General features: G+C 35.6%; 1 protein-coding gene across 6 annotated transcripts in view; it reads right to left on the minus strand.

Moving 5' to 3' along the window:
- Positions 1 to 17,075, minus strand: part of SPAST (spastin) — a 62,486-nt gene that overhangs the window by 30,812 nt on the left and 14,599 nt on the right. For 3 of the 6 annotated variants that reach the window (XR_010934090.1, XM_067703325.1, XM_067703322.1), the window contains exons 2-5: positions 14,612 to 14,698; positions 12,534 to 12,617; positions 5,909 to 6,004; positions 617 to 804 (exon numbers count right to left, since the gene is read on the minus strand). Coding sequence is in view for 5 of the 6 variants with exons in the window: in XM_067703325.1 (XP_067559426.1) it covers positions 617 to 804; positions 5,909 to 6,004; positions 12,534 to 12,617; positions 14,612 to 14,698 (455 nt within the window). In the remaining variant the exon portion in view is untranslated. The remainder of the gene's footprint in view (positions 1 to 616; positions 805 to 5,908; positions 6,005 to 12,533; positions 12,618 to 14,611; positions 14,699 to 17,075) is intronic. The other 3 variants (XM_067703323.1, XM_067703327.1, XM_067703326.1) reach the window with 3 other exon arrangements.

Raw genomic sequence — 17,075 nt, forward strand, 5'->3', positions numbered from 1 at the left:
TTCAATCCCTGGTCAGGGAACTAAGATACCACAAGCTGCACCATGCGGCCTAATAAATAAATTAATTTTTTTAAAAAAGAATTATACAGTATTATATAAAACAGATTGGATAAGCAAACTTACTATTAAAAAACCTATTTAGAACCAAAAGGAGTTAAAAAAAATTTGCTTAAAAAATAATAGAGAGGGCTTCCCTGGTGGCGCAGTGGTTGAGAGTCCGCCTGCCGATGTAGGGGACACGGGTTCGTGCCCCGGTCCGGGAAGATCCCACATGCCGTGGAGCGGCTAGGCCCGTGAGCCATGGCTGCTGAGCCTGCGCGTCCGGAGCCTGTGCTCCGCAATGGGAGAGGCCACAACAGTGAGAGGCCCGCGTACCGCAAAAATAAATAAATAATAGAGAAAAAAAGAGGTTTGCTTTTTAGTAGCAAGTTGCCGCTACTACTGAAGAGTCTTAAAAATCTAAATTAAAAAAAAGAAAAATTTCATTCAGTGTTGTAGAAACTTATCGATTCTCTAAGGTATTATAAAGTACTTGTAATAAACTTAAGCAAGCATATGATGTTCAAAATTTTCTATTTGCAACAGCATAGCAATTAAAGTTACTGTCTCCAAATACCTTATGAGTGGCAGTTGCAGGACCAGGTCCCTGTCTCACTCCAGAAACCATGGATAAACCACTGCAGCTAGGTGCTCTGTGGTGGCCTGAAAGACCTGTGGATCCAGTTTTCATAACTGTTTTTGAACGAGGCAGTGAATTACTAGTGTGTGTTAAGGGATCTTTTCTTTTCGGAACAGCTCCACTTTCTAGCAAGGAAAAAAATAAAATCATCATGGTTAGAAAATTGTGGCTAAACATTATAAAAATATAAAGACCAGTACAAATTTGTAAAACTAATAATTTTTTTTTTACTTCAACAATATTTCAAAATAAGATTTCAATCAGAATATATACTAGGGTGTGCATAAGGGTTATTACTGGGTGTGGGCAAGATTATGGGTTATTTAGCTTTTTCCTTTTCCTGATGTATATTATAATTTTCTTATAAGGAATATGTATTTGCTATAAAAAGAAATAACTTTATTTGTGGGGACAGAAGGAGGATATAAAAAAGGTACCAAGCAAAAAGCTGCCAAAATGTTTTTTTCTTTTTTTTTTCTTTGTTTAAAAGCTGCCAGGGCTTCCCTGGTGGCACAGTGGTTGAGAGTCCGCCTGCCAATGCAGGGGACACGGGTTTGTGCCCCGGTCCGGGAAGATCCCACATGCCGCGGAGTGGCTAGGCCCGTGAGCCATGGCCGCTGAGCCTGTGCGTCTGGAGCCTGTGCTCCGCAACGGGAGAGGCCACAACAGTGAGAAGCCCGCGTACCGCAAAAAAAAAAAAAAAAAAAAAAGCTGCCAAAAATTAAACGAACAAAATGTAGTAAAGGCATTAGGGATAGGTTGTATGGAGAAAAAAAAAAAATAGCACTTCGTTCCAAACTTTTAAGACTACAAAATAGAATGAAAGTCTAGTCTGTGCCACCAAGTTTAAAAAAATAAATTTAATTTAAAGGGTATAAAGATATGGTTAAATCGCCAAGTATTTTTACCCTCTATGCAAATAAACACATATAGGACACCTTCAATTAAATCTAAAAGGTTACCTGACCTAGCTACTGTGCTCTTCTACATAAATTACAGACTTCTGAATGTTCAAATCTCACTGCTTCTAAATAATATTTTCATATACTATATAACAAACATCAGAGTTTATGAATAACAATGTTCACTGTGAAGACAGATGTTAAATCAGTCAGCAAATTAGAGTAGTCTAGAGAAAAGACTAGCTTAAAGACAAAAGCCTTATTGTTGCTCTTGTCATCAAATCCCTTAATATGGCTTAAGGAAACAAAAGACGGGAACTTAAGAGTACAGTAAATTAGGGACTTCCCTGGCGGTCCAGTGGTTAAGACTCCGTGCTCCCAATGCAGGGGGAGCAGGTTAGATCCTGGTCAGGGAATTGAGATCCAAGGGTTCTTTTCTAGTAAACAAATGCAAAGTTCTGTACCGTATGTTCAAGGAACTAATATAATGACCCTATAGGAAGAAGCAGGAAAGCAATCCAGAAAAGGGAATGACAATAAGGAAAAGCCAAGGTGTGAATAAAAGCAAGGTCTGTCTAGGGTGATGATAAGTATCATGCATTTCAGAGGGGAAAAAAGGAGACTGGAGAAGAATTTCTTCAAACAGAAAATATATAGTCCTAAGATTACAAATGGATAGAAATTTTCATAAGGAATTGTGAGAATGACAGCAGACTTTTCATAAAAATAACAAAGGTCAGTAGACAACGGAGTATGCTCAAAATGCTGAAGGAAAAATCAATGCTAACTTTCATTTATTCTATATTCAGGTGACCAGTCACGTAAGAATGAGAGTATTTTCAGACACTAGAAAGGCTGAGAGAGTTTACTATCTACAACCCTCATTAAAAGAAATACTAAAGGAGGCCTTTTAGTTAAAAAGCAAATTAAACACAGAAAGAAGTAAAAATCTGTAATATGAAGCTAGAGAGCAAGAAAAAAGTCAGACAACCTGGGGGGAGGAAAAACCCAAAAGGGAAAACAATTAAAATATATTATTTGTCTTTGGGTAAACAATATTTACTAAGTTTCTAATAATATGAAATATAATTTTTCAATATAACTAAAAACAGTGATATATATGTACATATATACAAACACACACGGAATGAAGGATATTGGTGGCATAAGAGAATTAAACCTTCTTCTACCTGAAAAAGAAGTCAATACATATCAAAAACTCATAAATCAGGAATAGCAATAAAAGCATAATATTTGAAAGTAAAATGAGCATGAGAAAAAATAGCAAAGAGTTAAATATTGTATGAGGAGCCAAACTAGGGGTGCAGGTAAGAAAGGGAGATATAACAGGTGGGAAGGGGAATATTATTTCTCTTTATAAACCTTTTCAGTATTTTTAAATCAACATTTTAGGGTATAATCTATGTATAATATTTTGCATGCATTTAAAATGTATAATATATTGGCAAAATAGCCACTAAAATCAAGATACAAAATGTTTCCATCATAGCCAAAAGTTTCCTTGTATCCATTTGCATTCCATTCCTCTTACTGCCCCTAGCCCTAAGCAATGACTAATCTGCTTTCTGATATTGGAGTCATCTGATTTAGCAATTTCTATTAATCTAAGTTCAAGGTCACTGAATCTTTCATTTGACATCTCCAATCTGCTGTTGAGGCTATCTAGCAATTTTTTTCACCAACTGTACTTTTCAACTTTAAAACTTTCATTATTTTTATTGTTTAGTTTATATTCTCTGCTAAGATTGCAGGTTTGTTAACAGATGCCATATTTTCTTTTAATTCTTTGAACATATTTATAATGGTTGCTTTGAAGTCTTTATCTGCTAAATTCAACATGTGGGCCCAGTCAAGAATCAGTTTTTACAGGCTGATTTCTTTCTTGAGTAAGGGTCACACTTTCCTATTTCTTTGCACGTCTAATAATTTTGACTTGAAAATTGGACATTGTAGATAACACATAAAGTAGTAAGCAGACTTTGGCATATCTGCTTCCTAAGAGAGAAGAAGTAACTCATCCAAGTGAAACATCATAGAATGTTCCATAAGTGGGTGACACTAATGAACTAGGCATGAATGAGCCAGCTGATTCACTAAGGCTCAACGGGAATCAAACACCAGTGCTGCATAAATTAGCTGTGAAGTCAGTATGTCCCCCCAACAAGAAGAAAGAACAGAATTGATAACTAGGTATTTAAAATAAGACAGTTTGATTTTTTTAATGGGTCCCAGAAGAGAAAGCTGCTTTTGTCCCCCAACATGGCAGAAAAATACAATGGGATCTCACATGTGGAATTAAGTAGAAAAAAATCAAGATAACAAGGGAAAGGCATACCAGCTCCTCAGGGCTAGAAAATTTTGCTATTTACTCAGGTAGGATTATTAGGATCTCAAATTTGTATTTTGGAAACTTCACTATTTACACATGGTGCATTCTTACATTTCTTTGTTTTTTCAAACAGTTCATTATGAAGATGTCAGCCCTTCACAGCCATGCTAAAAGAAACAGACAAAATACCTCTCTATACTTGAAAAGGCTATTTTAAATCAGATACAGGAGGGAATGGGAAAATGAATATAGTTACTAAGGTGGGGCTCTGTAGTGGAAGACCAAACCAGACTGAGAACTCCTTAAGGGAGAGGTGAAGCCACAAGGGAAAAAGTTGATGACCAACTTTCTCTTCCATCCCAAGAAATCCACTCACACTATTTCTTCTTTATTGAAATCTTGTTCATTGCAGCACTATTTACAATAGCCAGGACATGGAAGCAACCTAAATGTCCATCAACAGAGGAATGGATAAAGAAAATGTTGTATAGCAACTAAGACCTGGCGCAGCCAAATAGATAAATAAATAATAAAATATATTTTTTAAAGCTGTGGTACATATATACAATGGAATATTACTCAGCCATAAGAAAGAACAAAATAATGCCAAGTGCAGCAACATGGACGGACCTAGAGATTGTCATACTGAGTAAAGTAAGTTAGACAGAGAAGGGCAAATATCATATAATATCGTTTTTATATGTGAAATCTAAAAAATGGGTACAACTGAACTTATCTACAAAACAGAAATAGATTTACAGAAGTAGAAAACAAACTTATGGTTACCAGGGGTAACGGGGGGGGGGATAAATTGGGAGATTGGCATTGACATATATACACTACCATATATGAAATAGATAACTAATAAGAATCTACTGTATAGCACAGGGAACTCTACTCGATACTCTGTAATGGCCTATACGGGAAAAGAATCTAAAAAAAGAGTGGATATATGTATATGTATAACTGATTCACTTTGCTGTACACCTGAAACTAACACAACATTGTAAATCAACTACACTCCAATAAAAATGATAAAAGCAAACAAACAAAAAAATAAATCTTGAAACTTTTTTTTATCACATATGAGTAAAGAAAGCAGTTGTTTTATAGTCTATACTAAGGGTTTTCTACTACAACTTGAACGAAGTAATATTTACTTTAATAAAATTTAAGTACTGGACACAGAACGAATTCTGAAAAAGTTACCAATAAAACTAGAGAAGGTGTCAAAGAAAAAAACAAAACAAAAAAGCATTTAATTTTCTGTAGGAGTTGATGTGATGACCAAAGTTTATGGAAAACAAATTTAACCCATAGTAAATAATAGTATTCTAGGGGACTTCCCTGGCAGTCCAGTGGTTAAGACTCCGCGCTTCCACTGCAGTGGGATAGGGTTTGACTCCTGGTTGGGGAACTAAGGTCCCTGCATGCCACGTGGCATGGACAAAAGAAAAAGAAAAATAGTATTCTAATGCTTCTCCTCACTATGTGAATTCAGCTTCAAACTTTTTCTAACAGGTGCTATGATAAAACATTCATGTATTATATAAATGAAAATATATATGCATTGAAAATTGGTATATAACAAAGAAAAATTAAAATTTCTGTCTCAATAAACACTACTTCATAAAAATTTGGTACAGGTACCCATAGAAAAAAACACAAAAGCTCAAAGTAAGATAGAAACAAAAGAATATTTTAATAATTTAGGAAAATGAACCTTCATATTTTATAATTTCAAAAATTGGAGGTTGTAAAATATGCAAATATAACATGTTGAGAATGGCTATGCCCTATTTATTACATGTTTACACACCATGAATGATAGGGCTACTGTATTTTCCACACAGCCCTGTGCAAACAAAAACCAATCAAATCTACCACTATAAAATCAAATCAACATTATCAGGTTAAGTAAGACTCTACTTTGCATGCAAGCTTTGTTATTTTACATGTTAGTTAACCTAAACCCACCTGACTGGAGATGTCCATTGCGGCATGTCAAGTTAGTACTGTCATTATAGACGTCCGTTTGTGACTTGGAAAACTGCAAAACTGGCTGCAGCTTCTCTATGCAACAGAGGGGGGTAAAAAAGAAAAAAATAAACAAAAAGAAAAAAATACATGATAAAAAATAAAATGTATATGTGAAAATGAAAAACGATTCAAGGTGTTACAAAGTTATTACATAATGAAGGGTTTGGCATTTACATAGAATTACCTTTAACAACATAATTAGTAAAAACTCAGACATTAAAATAGCAACAGAAATGAACAAGTGAATGAATATGTTCAAAATATGCATTATTCAGGTTTGGTAACCTGAGGCAATTCTATATCACTACCATCGCCAGCAAATACTTCCTGAATATCTAATATGTCCAAATCATTGTGTAGGGAGAGCAGGATAGAGATACAAAGAGAACATTAAAAAGGCTTTACAGAGGAAGTGGGCTGTGAGTTGGCTGGGATCTGTAAAGATTAAAAAAAAAAAAAAGGACATTTAGGAAAGGAGAAATGACACAGAAGGAAACTGTAAGGAGTGTCTAGGAAATGCCATATTCAGCTACATTAATGTATGTCAGGCAGAAAATAAATGTAATAAAGCAGAATGGAATAAGCATGCTGCAGAACTGTGCGTACAGTACCCTACCATTTATTTAAATACACACATGTATACTTGTAATATATGAAAATTATCTCTAAAAAAGACCCAGAGAAACTGGTAATACCAGCTGCCTCTGGGGATGGGAAATGAGTGGCTGGGGCATAGCATGGGATGGATGCTTTTCAAACTTAAACTTTTGAAATTTTGTGGCATGTGCATATATTGCCTATTTTTAAATTAATCAAAGATTTTAAAGGATTATTTCAACCTTACTCCCACTTCAGATAACAACAAGAAATCCTCTCAAGATCTAGGTCTCTACCTCTAGCACCTGAAGCCCAAGAGTGTATCGGTTTGAGCTTCCTTGCCACTCTACATCACTGCTACACTCTTTCCCCAGTCAAGTCAATCCATATTGTTAGCTGACGAACACCCTGACACTCTACCACTTACTCACTAGTACGAACTTGCTTTAGCGTCAGTTTTCCGAGGGTCTCAAGGGTTAAATAAAATAACACATGAAGTACTTGCTCTGAGCGTCATTCATAATAGGGCTCAATTTTGACCGTATTTATTTTGTTGAAATACTCCAAGTTATCATTACTGATTCTTTCCTCTGGTACTAAGAAGTCGATGAATATATGCAAAAATGTAGCACATATATACTAACTCTTTTAAACTTTCATTTCTAATGTCAGACAAGCAGGCGCCATGCTTGGTTTATGGTACAACCACACATGCCTTTGGGACAGGTTAAATAGCAGCTACCCTTTTTACACAAAGCACAAAGTACTTCACAGCTTTTGTATCCTAGAACTGGCTGATACAATATACCTTGGAGCCCTTTTTCTGTTGTTAGTTAACAGGTAGGTCATCTGATTTTTCTCAAAGATAATACTCTTCAAATCACCATATTGAGAAAGAAACCATTTGTGTTGGTAAAAGACATAAATTAGAAAGAACTGATTTGTAAATGTCTGATTTATCAATTAAAACTCTTCAATGAAATGTAACAAAAAGTTCACATAAACATTCATTATATAGTAAAAAATAAACAGAAATTAAATCCTTAGTTTTGATAATAACTAAGAATAATAAGTCATCGAACTTTTGTGCAGGGTTTGGATTTATATGCATGAAAACACACACACAATAGCAGCACACAGCTAATGTGAACCTGCTCCAATTCTCTTTTTTTGAAGAAAGTAAGCTTAGTTTAATGCTTTTTTTTTTTCTTCTTTTTTTGCACGGGCCTCTCACTGTTGTGGCCTCTCCCGTTGCAGAGCACAGGCTCCCGATGTGCAGGCTCAGCGGCCATGGCTCACGGGCCCAGCTGCTCCGCGGCATGTGGGATCCTCCCAGACCAGGGCACAAACCCGTGTCCCCTGCATCGGCAGGCGGACTCTCAACCACTGCGCCACCAGGGAAGCCCTAATGCTTCTTTTTAGAATGACTAAAGGTCGTGTAGATTAACCAATGATTTAAAATAAAACAAGTCACCTTGCTTCTTGATCCCCTCATGTGCAATCCCCACACAATCATCTCAGTGATCTACTTATAAGGGAAATTTTACCACATAACTTGTGTGCCTACAACCCTTTAGCAGTTTCCCATTGCCCACAGATTAGCACTCAATCTCCTTTATATGACCAACAAGGCCCTCCATGATCTGCCTACACTTCTTATGCCTGAGCAATCCCAAATTCATGTCTTTACCAGCACCATGCTTTTCCTTGTCCCTGAGTCTATGTTCATGCTGTTAGTTCCTCATGGAATATCTTTCCACCCAACCATTAATAACTTTTATTTATCTTTTTAAATCCCCACTTTAGGTTTCTTCCAGGAAGATTTCTCAGACACCTATTTTCCCAACTCTACAAAATATCTGTGTATCTCCATCCTGCAGTAATGATGATTTATCTATTTATGTCTGCCTTCTCCACTATATCAACAAGAGCCTAAACACAGGAACATTTTATCCAATCTATCAGTAAATCTGTTTGCTCAAGTTTCAACTACAATCATAATCCAACCACTTGTTACTCCTGGTATCATCCTGGTCCAAGCCTCCATCATTTTTCTCCTAGCTTACCACAATAGTTGTCCTACTTGCTCTCCTTGGTACATAACATACCCTTGCAACATCACAACCAGAGGGATCCTTTTTAAACTGAAGTCAGATGATGTTACTCCTTTCCTAAAAAATCCTTGTAACTGCTCCCCACTTCACAGGTGGCAAAAGCTCAAATCTTCAGTGGCCTGTAAGGTCCTGCATGTTGTAATGGCCGCCCCCTCTGCCTACCCCACCACCATTAGTTCTCTGACCTCATCTCTACTATACTCTCCTTGCTGTGGCACACTGGCCTCTTTGCTCCTCTCAAACATACCAGATGTGTTTTCTTAAGGCTTTGCATCAGCTCTTACTTCTCCCCAGACCACTCTTCTCCCAGATACCTGTAAGGCTAACTTACAGGTCATGTCAACTTCTCCAAGAGGCATATACCCTGACTATCCTATTTAAAACTAAAAACCCAGACCATCTCCCATCTACTCCTAATCCCCTGTACTGTGTTTTATGTTTTCTTTTCTCCACAAATTTATCACCTTCTAACACATGGAATAACTTATTTATTCTTTATGTTTATTGCCTACTGTCAGTATTCTCCCTGCTGGAATATAAACTCTATGACACAAGGATCCTTGTCTATATCCTAAGTGCCTAGAACATGATAACCACCCAATAAATATTTCCCGAGTTAAGAAATAAATTCAGGGCTTCCCTGGTGGCGCAGAGGTTAAGAATCCGCCTGCCAGTGCAGGGGACACAGGTTCAAACCCTGGTCCGGGAAGATCTCACATGCCGCGGAGCAACTAAGTCTGTGCGCCACAACTACTGGCCTGTGCTCTAGAGCCTGCGAGACACAACTACTGAGCCCACGTGCCACAACTACTGAAGCCCATGCGCCTAGAGCCCATGCTCCGCAACAAGAGAAGCCACTGCAATGAGAAGCCCGCGCGCCGCAACAAAGAGTAGCCCCTGCTTGCTGCAACTAGAGAATGCCTGCGCACAGCAACAAAGACCCAACACAGCCAAAAATAAATTAAAAAAAAGAAAAGAAAGAAATTCAGTTTATATCCCTTGGCACCGTTCCTACTACAGAGTAAGGACTTAATAAATGGACCTTGAATGAAGCTAAATTTTTTTTAAAAAGGGTAATTGCCAAGTATACCAGACACCAACGCCAAAATTATCTTTTTATCTACAGCAGGTTTTACACTTAAGCTTTGCTCCAAGGTTCACTATCACTAAATTGAAGATATGTAATACATATGAACTCTTCCCATCTTTATCAGAGATGCTACATCCTCTCAAACCAGTCTGTATGGGGAATTCCCAGTTATCATTCTCCATACTACTTAGATACCTATCAGGCATCCCACCTCTGAAAAGCTCCATTTTTTTAACCAGCACATAATACACAAATATGCTCTACTATGCACTTGTGCACACTTCTTTTTTACTGTCTTTGGTATATAACTCCCAGATATTCTGCGTTCTCAGAAGACAGGAAAATGTTGATGATGTCTTTTATTCCGTCTCTTTTTTAAAGTAACATCTTTCATGAATGGACATATAGCAATTTTGAGGATAACAGACAACAACAACAACCAAATATTAATTCTATTAAAGCCTAGCTTCATGTTATATTATATATCTTTTTGTCCTCTCCTCTAACAACACAAATAAGAAATTACTAAGTTGCATTTAAAGACAAGTCTATGAATTGATGAGTTGCTTCTAATGTTTTACCACATCACAATTTCAAATACTGATAAAAGATAAAAACCAACTATTATTCAATTTGAAACATATTACAAAATGTTCCATAATCAAACTTAATCTGCATCACATACATTGATACTTTGTACATATACTGAAAAGGTGTTATAGCTAAAACACATAGAAAGGACCAACTAGAACAATTAGATAATTATTTTACTACAACAACCCTTGATGTAACATGTAATTTTATTTGACACAGTAATAACCATCACTTAGGAAGTAAGAAAGCAAACTGTCAGCCACAGAAGCCAGGAGAACACTGCCTTGTTAGCTATCTGAAAACAGTAAGGGTTTCTCTTTCAAAAATGTGGGGCAAAGTTTATAAACACCATGGACCATATAGGAATGAATGAATAAGTGAATTAATAAAAACCATATGTGTATATATGTACACAAAAGCAGGGGTGGTGATTACACACAGGTAAGGAGATGAACAAAAACCAGCATTTTCGAGTACTTACTATGGGTTAGGTTCCTTCAACAATTCATAGTCACAAATACAGTGAGATAATAATTATCTATTAGCCTCATATTACAAATGAAATAAAGAAGACTCAGAAATGCCAAATAACTTATCAAAAGCACAGAGCAACAAATAAAGTCTGCCTGTATACCAAGTTGCTACCATTTCTATCACATCAAGCTATGGCAGAACCACCCAAGAAGGGTGGGTTTTAGTTCCACCTTGTTTGAGGAGTAGATTTACCTTAAGAATATATTTTTAAAACCTATACCATCAAACAGAAGATGAGAAGTTTCTCTTTATAGACCTTTTACAGCTGATGAATGCAGAAAGAATGACAATTATAATGTCACTAGGCGTAAGTCATCAACTGCTGCTAACATCACAAGAAATACTGATGGATAAACACAAAACCACCTATCAAGTAGTCTTATCATTAAAAAATAAAAATCTACTTTCAATCCAATTAAGGCTCTATATCCAACTATCAATTTATAGGGAGGACAGAAGAACATACTAAAAGATAACACGGAGATGCATGGAGCGAAAGACTGCAGGAAACACTACGTGGAAAAGATCTGCTTCATCAGCAAATGAATTGCAAGAAAAAGAAAAAACAGACTTGTATATTAAAAGATGTATAGTATGGATCTTCTTGAAATACTGATTCAAACAATTAAATTATTAAAAAAATAGTAGGAGTTATTAAATTTTGAGATACTGACTGCACATTATTTATATATTATATATAAATTTGGACACTGACCATTTTTTTGGCCATTACTTTTATGTTTATGTTAGTATTAAAAGAATTATTGGTTATTTTTTAGGTGTGATAATGGTATTTTGGCAATTTTTTTTTTTTGGCAGTCATGTCCATCATCCCATTTAATACTCACAGCTTCCCCAGAGGGAAGACTCATTACCTTCGTTTTATAATGAAATGAGTTTTCTTTTTGAAGGTTTGTTCTAGTTACAAATCAAAGTAAAAACTAAGTGATACACAGGAAATAAGGAAGGGACGGAAAGAAGGGAAACGTTAGAAGGGAAACGTTAGAAGCGACAATCTCCTTACTTTGGCAATTTTATTTTTAAAGCATCTTTATCTTTTAGAGATATGAAATACTTATAAATGAAACAAAAAGATATCGAGAAATTGTTTCAAAATAGTAATATGAAGTTGGGGAAAGTAAGCAGGGATATAAACTGTGGTTGGCAAACTTTTTCTGTAAAGAGCCAGTAGTAAATATTAAAATATTTTTAAAAGCTATATATTAAAAGGCTTTGCAGGCTGTATGATCTCTGTATCAACTACTTAATTCTCTCACTGTAGCATGAAAGCAACCAGATAATATACAAAGGAATGAGAGTAGCTTTGTGCCAACTTACAAAAACAGGCAGTGAACTGGGTTTAGTCCATAGGCTATAGTTTGCCAGTCTTAAATCAAGACCGACAATGAGTTGATAATTACCAAAGCTGAGTGATGGATAATTAGTTCAATAAACTCTTCTGTTTTGTATACGTTAGAAATTTTCAGAAGTTAAAAGAAAGCCTAGAACACATTTTCAAGTTCACTGATTTCCATCTGCATTTAAAGTTTCATTAAACTTTTAAGATTTTAAATCTTAAATTTTAAGATTTTAAATACATCTCATTCCAGTTATACAATTCATTAATTGATACCTAATAGTTGTAAACGGTCCTTGGCCATAACCAAATTAGTCATCATTTTAGCTTGAAGGCGTCTAGCTCTTTCACACTGTTCACCTGAAAGAAAAAGCAGAAAAAAAGAATTAAAATATCTACATTTACCTACTAATGCTGCTTCAAGATAAATTTTATCATACCAACTAATCTCATGGGGAGTCACAGTCTTTATAAAAAGACTATGAAATTAACAAAATATCAGTTTCAAATAATATCTTAAAAAAATCAGTTATAGTTCCTTATGATGGTTTCAGACCTATTGTGGTATTTCATGAATTTTACGGGTTTTGAGATATATTTTTTCCCCCTACATTTAAAACTCTTTGAAATTGGGAAGTGTTTTAAAACCTGTGCCAACCTACTAATGCTATCAGCCAGGCTGCAGTCATAACATAGTCTGTCACTTCCTCTGCATACAAAAATTTGGTCATAGATACTAATACTTCTGTTATAGCTATGTCTAAATAAGATTAAGATAGCATATTCAATAAGGTTAAAATTCAAATTCTATGTGATAAGAAGAGGATGTGTCATCGTTTAATTGACATTGTTTTTTCTCTTGGTACAGTTGAAGGCATTTTTGATTCAATGAAATACTATTTTTCTTATAACCAACTCATTTTCTTCTAACTCTTCTTCTATGCATTTGGCAAAGAACAGCGAATATATTTTGTACATAATTCATAAAGTCATGCTCATAAACTCATGAAAAGTCTCCAAGACCCAATCTTCCATATTTACTTGTTCTATTCTGCTCTCTTTTATACAGGAGACCAGTAGCTAGAGAAACAGTCAAAATAAAAAGGAGAGATTACAGAAAAAGGTAAATATTGGACACATTATAGTTACTGGAGATTAGCTGATATAAGTTATAGAATCAGCCAACCAGATAAAATATCCACTGGGTGGACTGATCCATAAGGCTAAGATTCTCAGCCCACACATTGTAATTTTTGCTTCTGAATTTATTTTAGCTATCATAAGCTGAAGTACTTTACTCATATAATAGTGGTATCCACATACCACTATTCACAGCATAGTATTTAAGAATTCAGGCTCTGAAGTCAGACTGCCTGGGTTCAAATCCTGACTCTACCACTTCCTGCCTATGAGACCTCACGCAAGTTACTTAATTTCTTTGCACTTAAGGTTTTTCATCCGAAAAATAAGGATAACGGTAGCAGCTTTAGAGTGTAGGGTTGTGGTGAAATTAAAAGAGATAATACGTATGAAGCACATACAATGATGCTTGGGCACATAGTATGTGTGCAAGAAATGTTGTCTACATATTTAAAGGTAATGTTAAGACTCTGATTTTTTTTTTTGGCTGCGTTAGGTCTTCGTTGCTGCACGCAGGCTTTCTCTAGTTGTAGTGTGCTGGCTTCTCATTGCGATGGCTTCTCTTGTTGCGGAGCATGGGCTTCAGTAGTTGTGGCACGCAGGCTCAGTAGTTGTGGCTTGTGGGCTCTAGAGTGCAGGCTCACTAGTTGTGGCACACAGGCTTAGTTGCTCCATGGCATGTGGGATCTTCCTGGACCAGGGATTGAACCTGTGTCCCCTGCATTGGCAGGTGGATTCTTAACCACTGTGCCACCAGGGAAGTCCTTAGACTAATTTTTAATTTGATGTGACAGGAAAGTAAAGATGAGAAATAATTTTTTGGTTTTAAAAAGCCATGTGTGAATCAAAGTCAGACATTACAGCTCATATTTTAACATGCAGTCAAGCATTACCCACAGTGTAAAAGGGAGTCTGTGAAATAACCACTCCTTGCCTGCCTCGACAATGAGGAAAGGATGAGGTTTCAAAAACAGGTTTAAAAATAGGGTTAACATATGAACAGCGGTTCCAAGGAGGACACAAGTAATACAATAATCAAGTTTGAACATACCTGGTTACAACTTCATTTTTAGCATAGGTAATAAAGCATTAACTTTAACAAGAACATTAAAAAATCTGTTAAATACCTTTATTAAGATAAAAGGACCTGAAATCAGGACAATCATGTGAACACAATTTCGGATGCTACTAAACAAACGTAAATATAACCTTACCTTGTCCTGTAACTACGACAGCTATTCCTTTTTCTAGTTCTTCAATACCTTTCTTATACCATTCCACAGCTTGCTCCTTTTGTCCTACTTTAAAATAGAAATAATTATTTGTATAAATCACAAGTATACCCTAAGAATACACTAAACATTTTCCAAAGCATGCTCTTATTAGGAGATACATGAAAAAAAGAGTTGTGATCAAACAAGTCTGAAAACTGTTACTCTGTGACTTCTTAGGACTTTAGCATCTTAATGTATATGTGGCTCAGCAAGAGGGAGATACAGACATCAACGTTTCTCAAAATTTTAGAGCTGTGATTCTTTATTTGTTTATCATCTCATGGTATTGATGCTTATAACTACTGAAATGTTGTATTAGAGAAATAAATATTCAAGATTTTATTTTAAATAAATGGTTTTTAAAATATATACTATTAGGAAAAATAAATACGATTTCAATAATAATGAGGAAAAAAGCATTGTTTAATCTAACTGTAGTCAAATATGATATAACATGTTCACGGGTGCTCCTTTCAGAGTTAGCTTTTATTTCATAAATGATTGCACCATGAGAACTGGTATATGAGATTACAAGTGTGGCCATTAAGTAACACATTTCTATTTTCTTTGAAACATGACAACATTTATCCTTGATCCAAAATTAATCTTCAAAAGGACCTAAAAATTCAGCATAATCAAAATATGTGTAGGATACTTCTTTAAAGTGTTAACAATTATATGCAAATTTCATTGTTTTTAAAAATTAGTTTCTTAGTCCTTAGACTCTGCAAAGCCTCATAAGTGGCTAATATAGAGATACAGTAAAGCAAAGGTGGAAATCATGCATAAGAACTGTTTTTCATTTTTCCCTACTCATGTCCCTATTTAATCAAACAAAAATCCCCATGCCATTCTTTAATTTGAAATTTCAAAATCAATAAAATATCATGACTCTCTTGATAACACAGAATAGATGAAGTCTTATTATAAACACCACACAACAACTAAGAAATACTGTCCCCTTATGAGTGTGTACCTCCTACCTACCTTCCTCCACCCCCAAAATAAATCACTAACTAGATTTAGCCCCTTGGACAGGGTAATTTCTTACTTATTACCCATATAAAATGCCATTAGTATTTTACACAGTGTCTGATCCAGAGTAAGTGCTCAATAAGTACTTGATAATGACACATGAAGAAATTATTAAGAATCTGTTGTAAGTCAATTCAAACTATTTGGATGCTTACCTTCTAGTTTTTTATGAAGAAAATATCTGTTTACATGTATTTTTGGTTTTTTAATTTTAAAAAAGGGGTAAATTACAGAAAACAGTAAAATAGCATTTGTATTCTGTGTGGTGGGAATATTGATAACAATATCGTATTTACTTAAAAATTTTAAAAATGAACTGCAACTTAACAGATACAACAGAAGTTCCTTTTTTGTGCCTCTTCCCATTCTCATGCTCCTTTCCTTCCCAGAAACCACTATCGTGAATTGAGTGTCTACCTTACTTGTATATATTTTTCTATTGTTCCTACTTTATTGATATCATTTTATTTTAAAAATTTACATTGCTTTTTAGATCTATGTTGCTATACAGAGATTAGTTCATTCATTTTGACTCTGTATAGTATCCTATACCATCCTACAATTTATTCAACTATCTCGTATTAAAAGATATATAGGTTGTTTCCAGTTTTTCAATATTTCAAATAGTTGCAATAAACATTCTTGTACCTGTCCCCCTATGTACATGTGCCAGTTTCTTTTGAGTATATGCTTAAGAAGTAGAATTGATGAGTCATAGTTCATCACATATTCTCCATTTACCAGAAATCAACAAAATGCTTTTTGAGAGTGCCTGTGCCAATTTATACTCCTAACAGCAGTGTATGACAGTTCTCACTGGCAACATCTGAACAAAATCTTTTAAGGCGTTTTACCACATTACAGGGAGGCAAGTGAAATGACTGATTACAAATAAAATCACATGCTCAATAATTACTCTACTACCTAACATTCGGTTGGTAACAGGAAGTTGATTTACTGCATTATTTGAATCTCGTTAAGTCAGTGTGACAGTAGAAAATGCACAGATATTTCTTACCTAAAAGTACAAGACCACCAGAGAAAGGATAGACATATAAATCGATGGAACAGAGGGACTTTCCTGGTGGTCCAGTGGTAAAGAATCTGCCGTCCAATGCAGGAGATGTGGGTTTGATCCCTGGTTAGGGAACTAAGATCCCACATGCTGCAGGGCAACTAAGCCTGCACACCACAACTACTGAGCTCACGCACCTCAACAAGAGAGCCCGCGTGCCACAAACTACAGAGCCCACGCGCCCTGGAGTCCACGTGCCACAACTAGAGAGAGAAAAAAACCCACACGCCACAACTAGAAAGAAGTCTGAGCGCCACAATGAAAGATCCCACATGCCTCAACGAAGATCCTGCA

This window comes from Pseudorca crassidens, chromosome 14 (assembly GCF_039906515.1).
Source record: "Pseudorca crassidens isolate mPseCra1 chromosome 14, mPseCra1.hap1, whole genome shotgun sequence".
NCBI lineage: Eukaryota > Metazoa > Chordata > Mammalia > Artiodactyla > Delphinidae > Pseudorca > Pseudorca crassidens.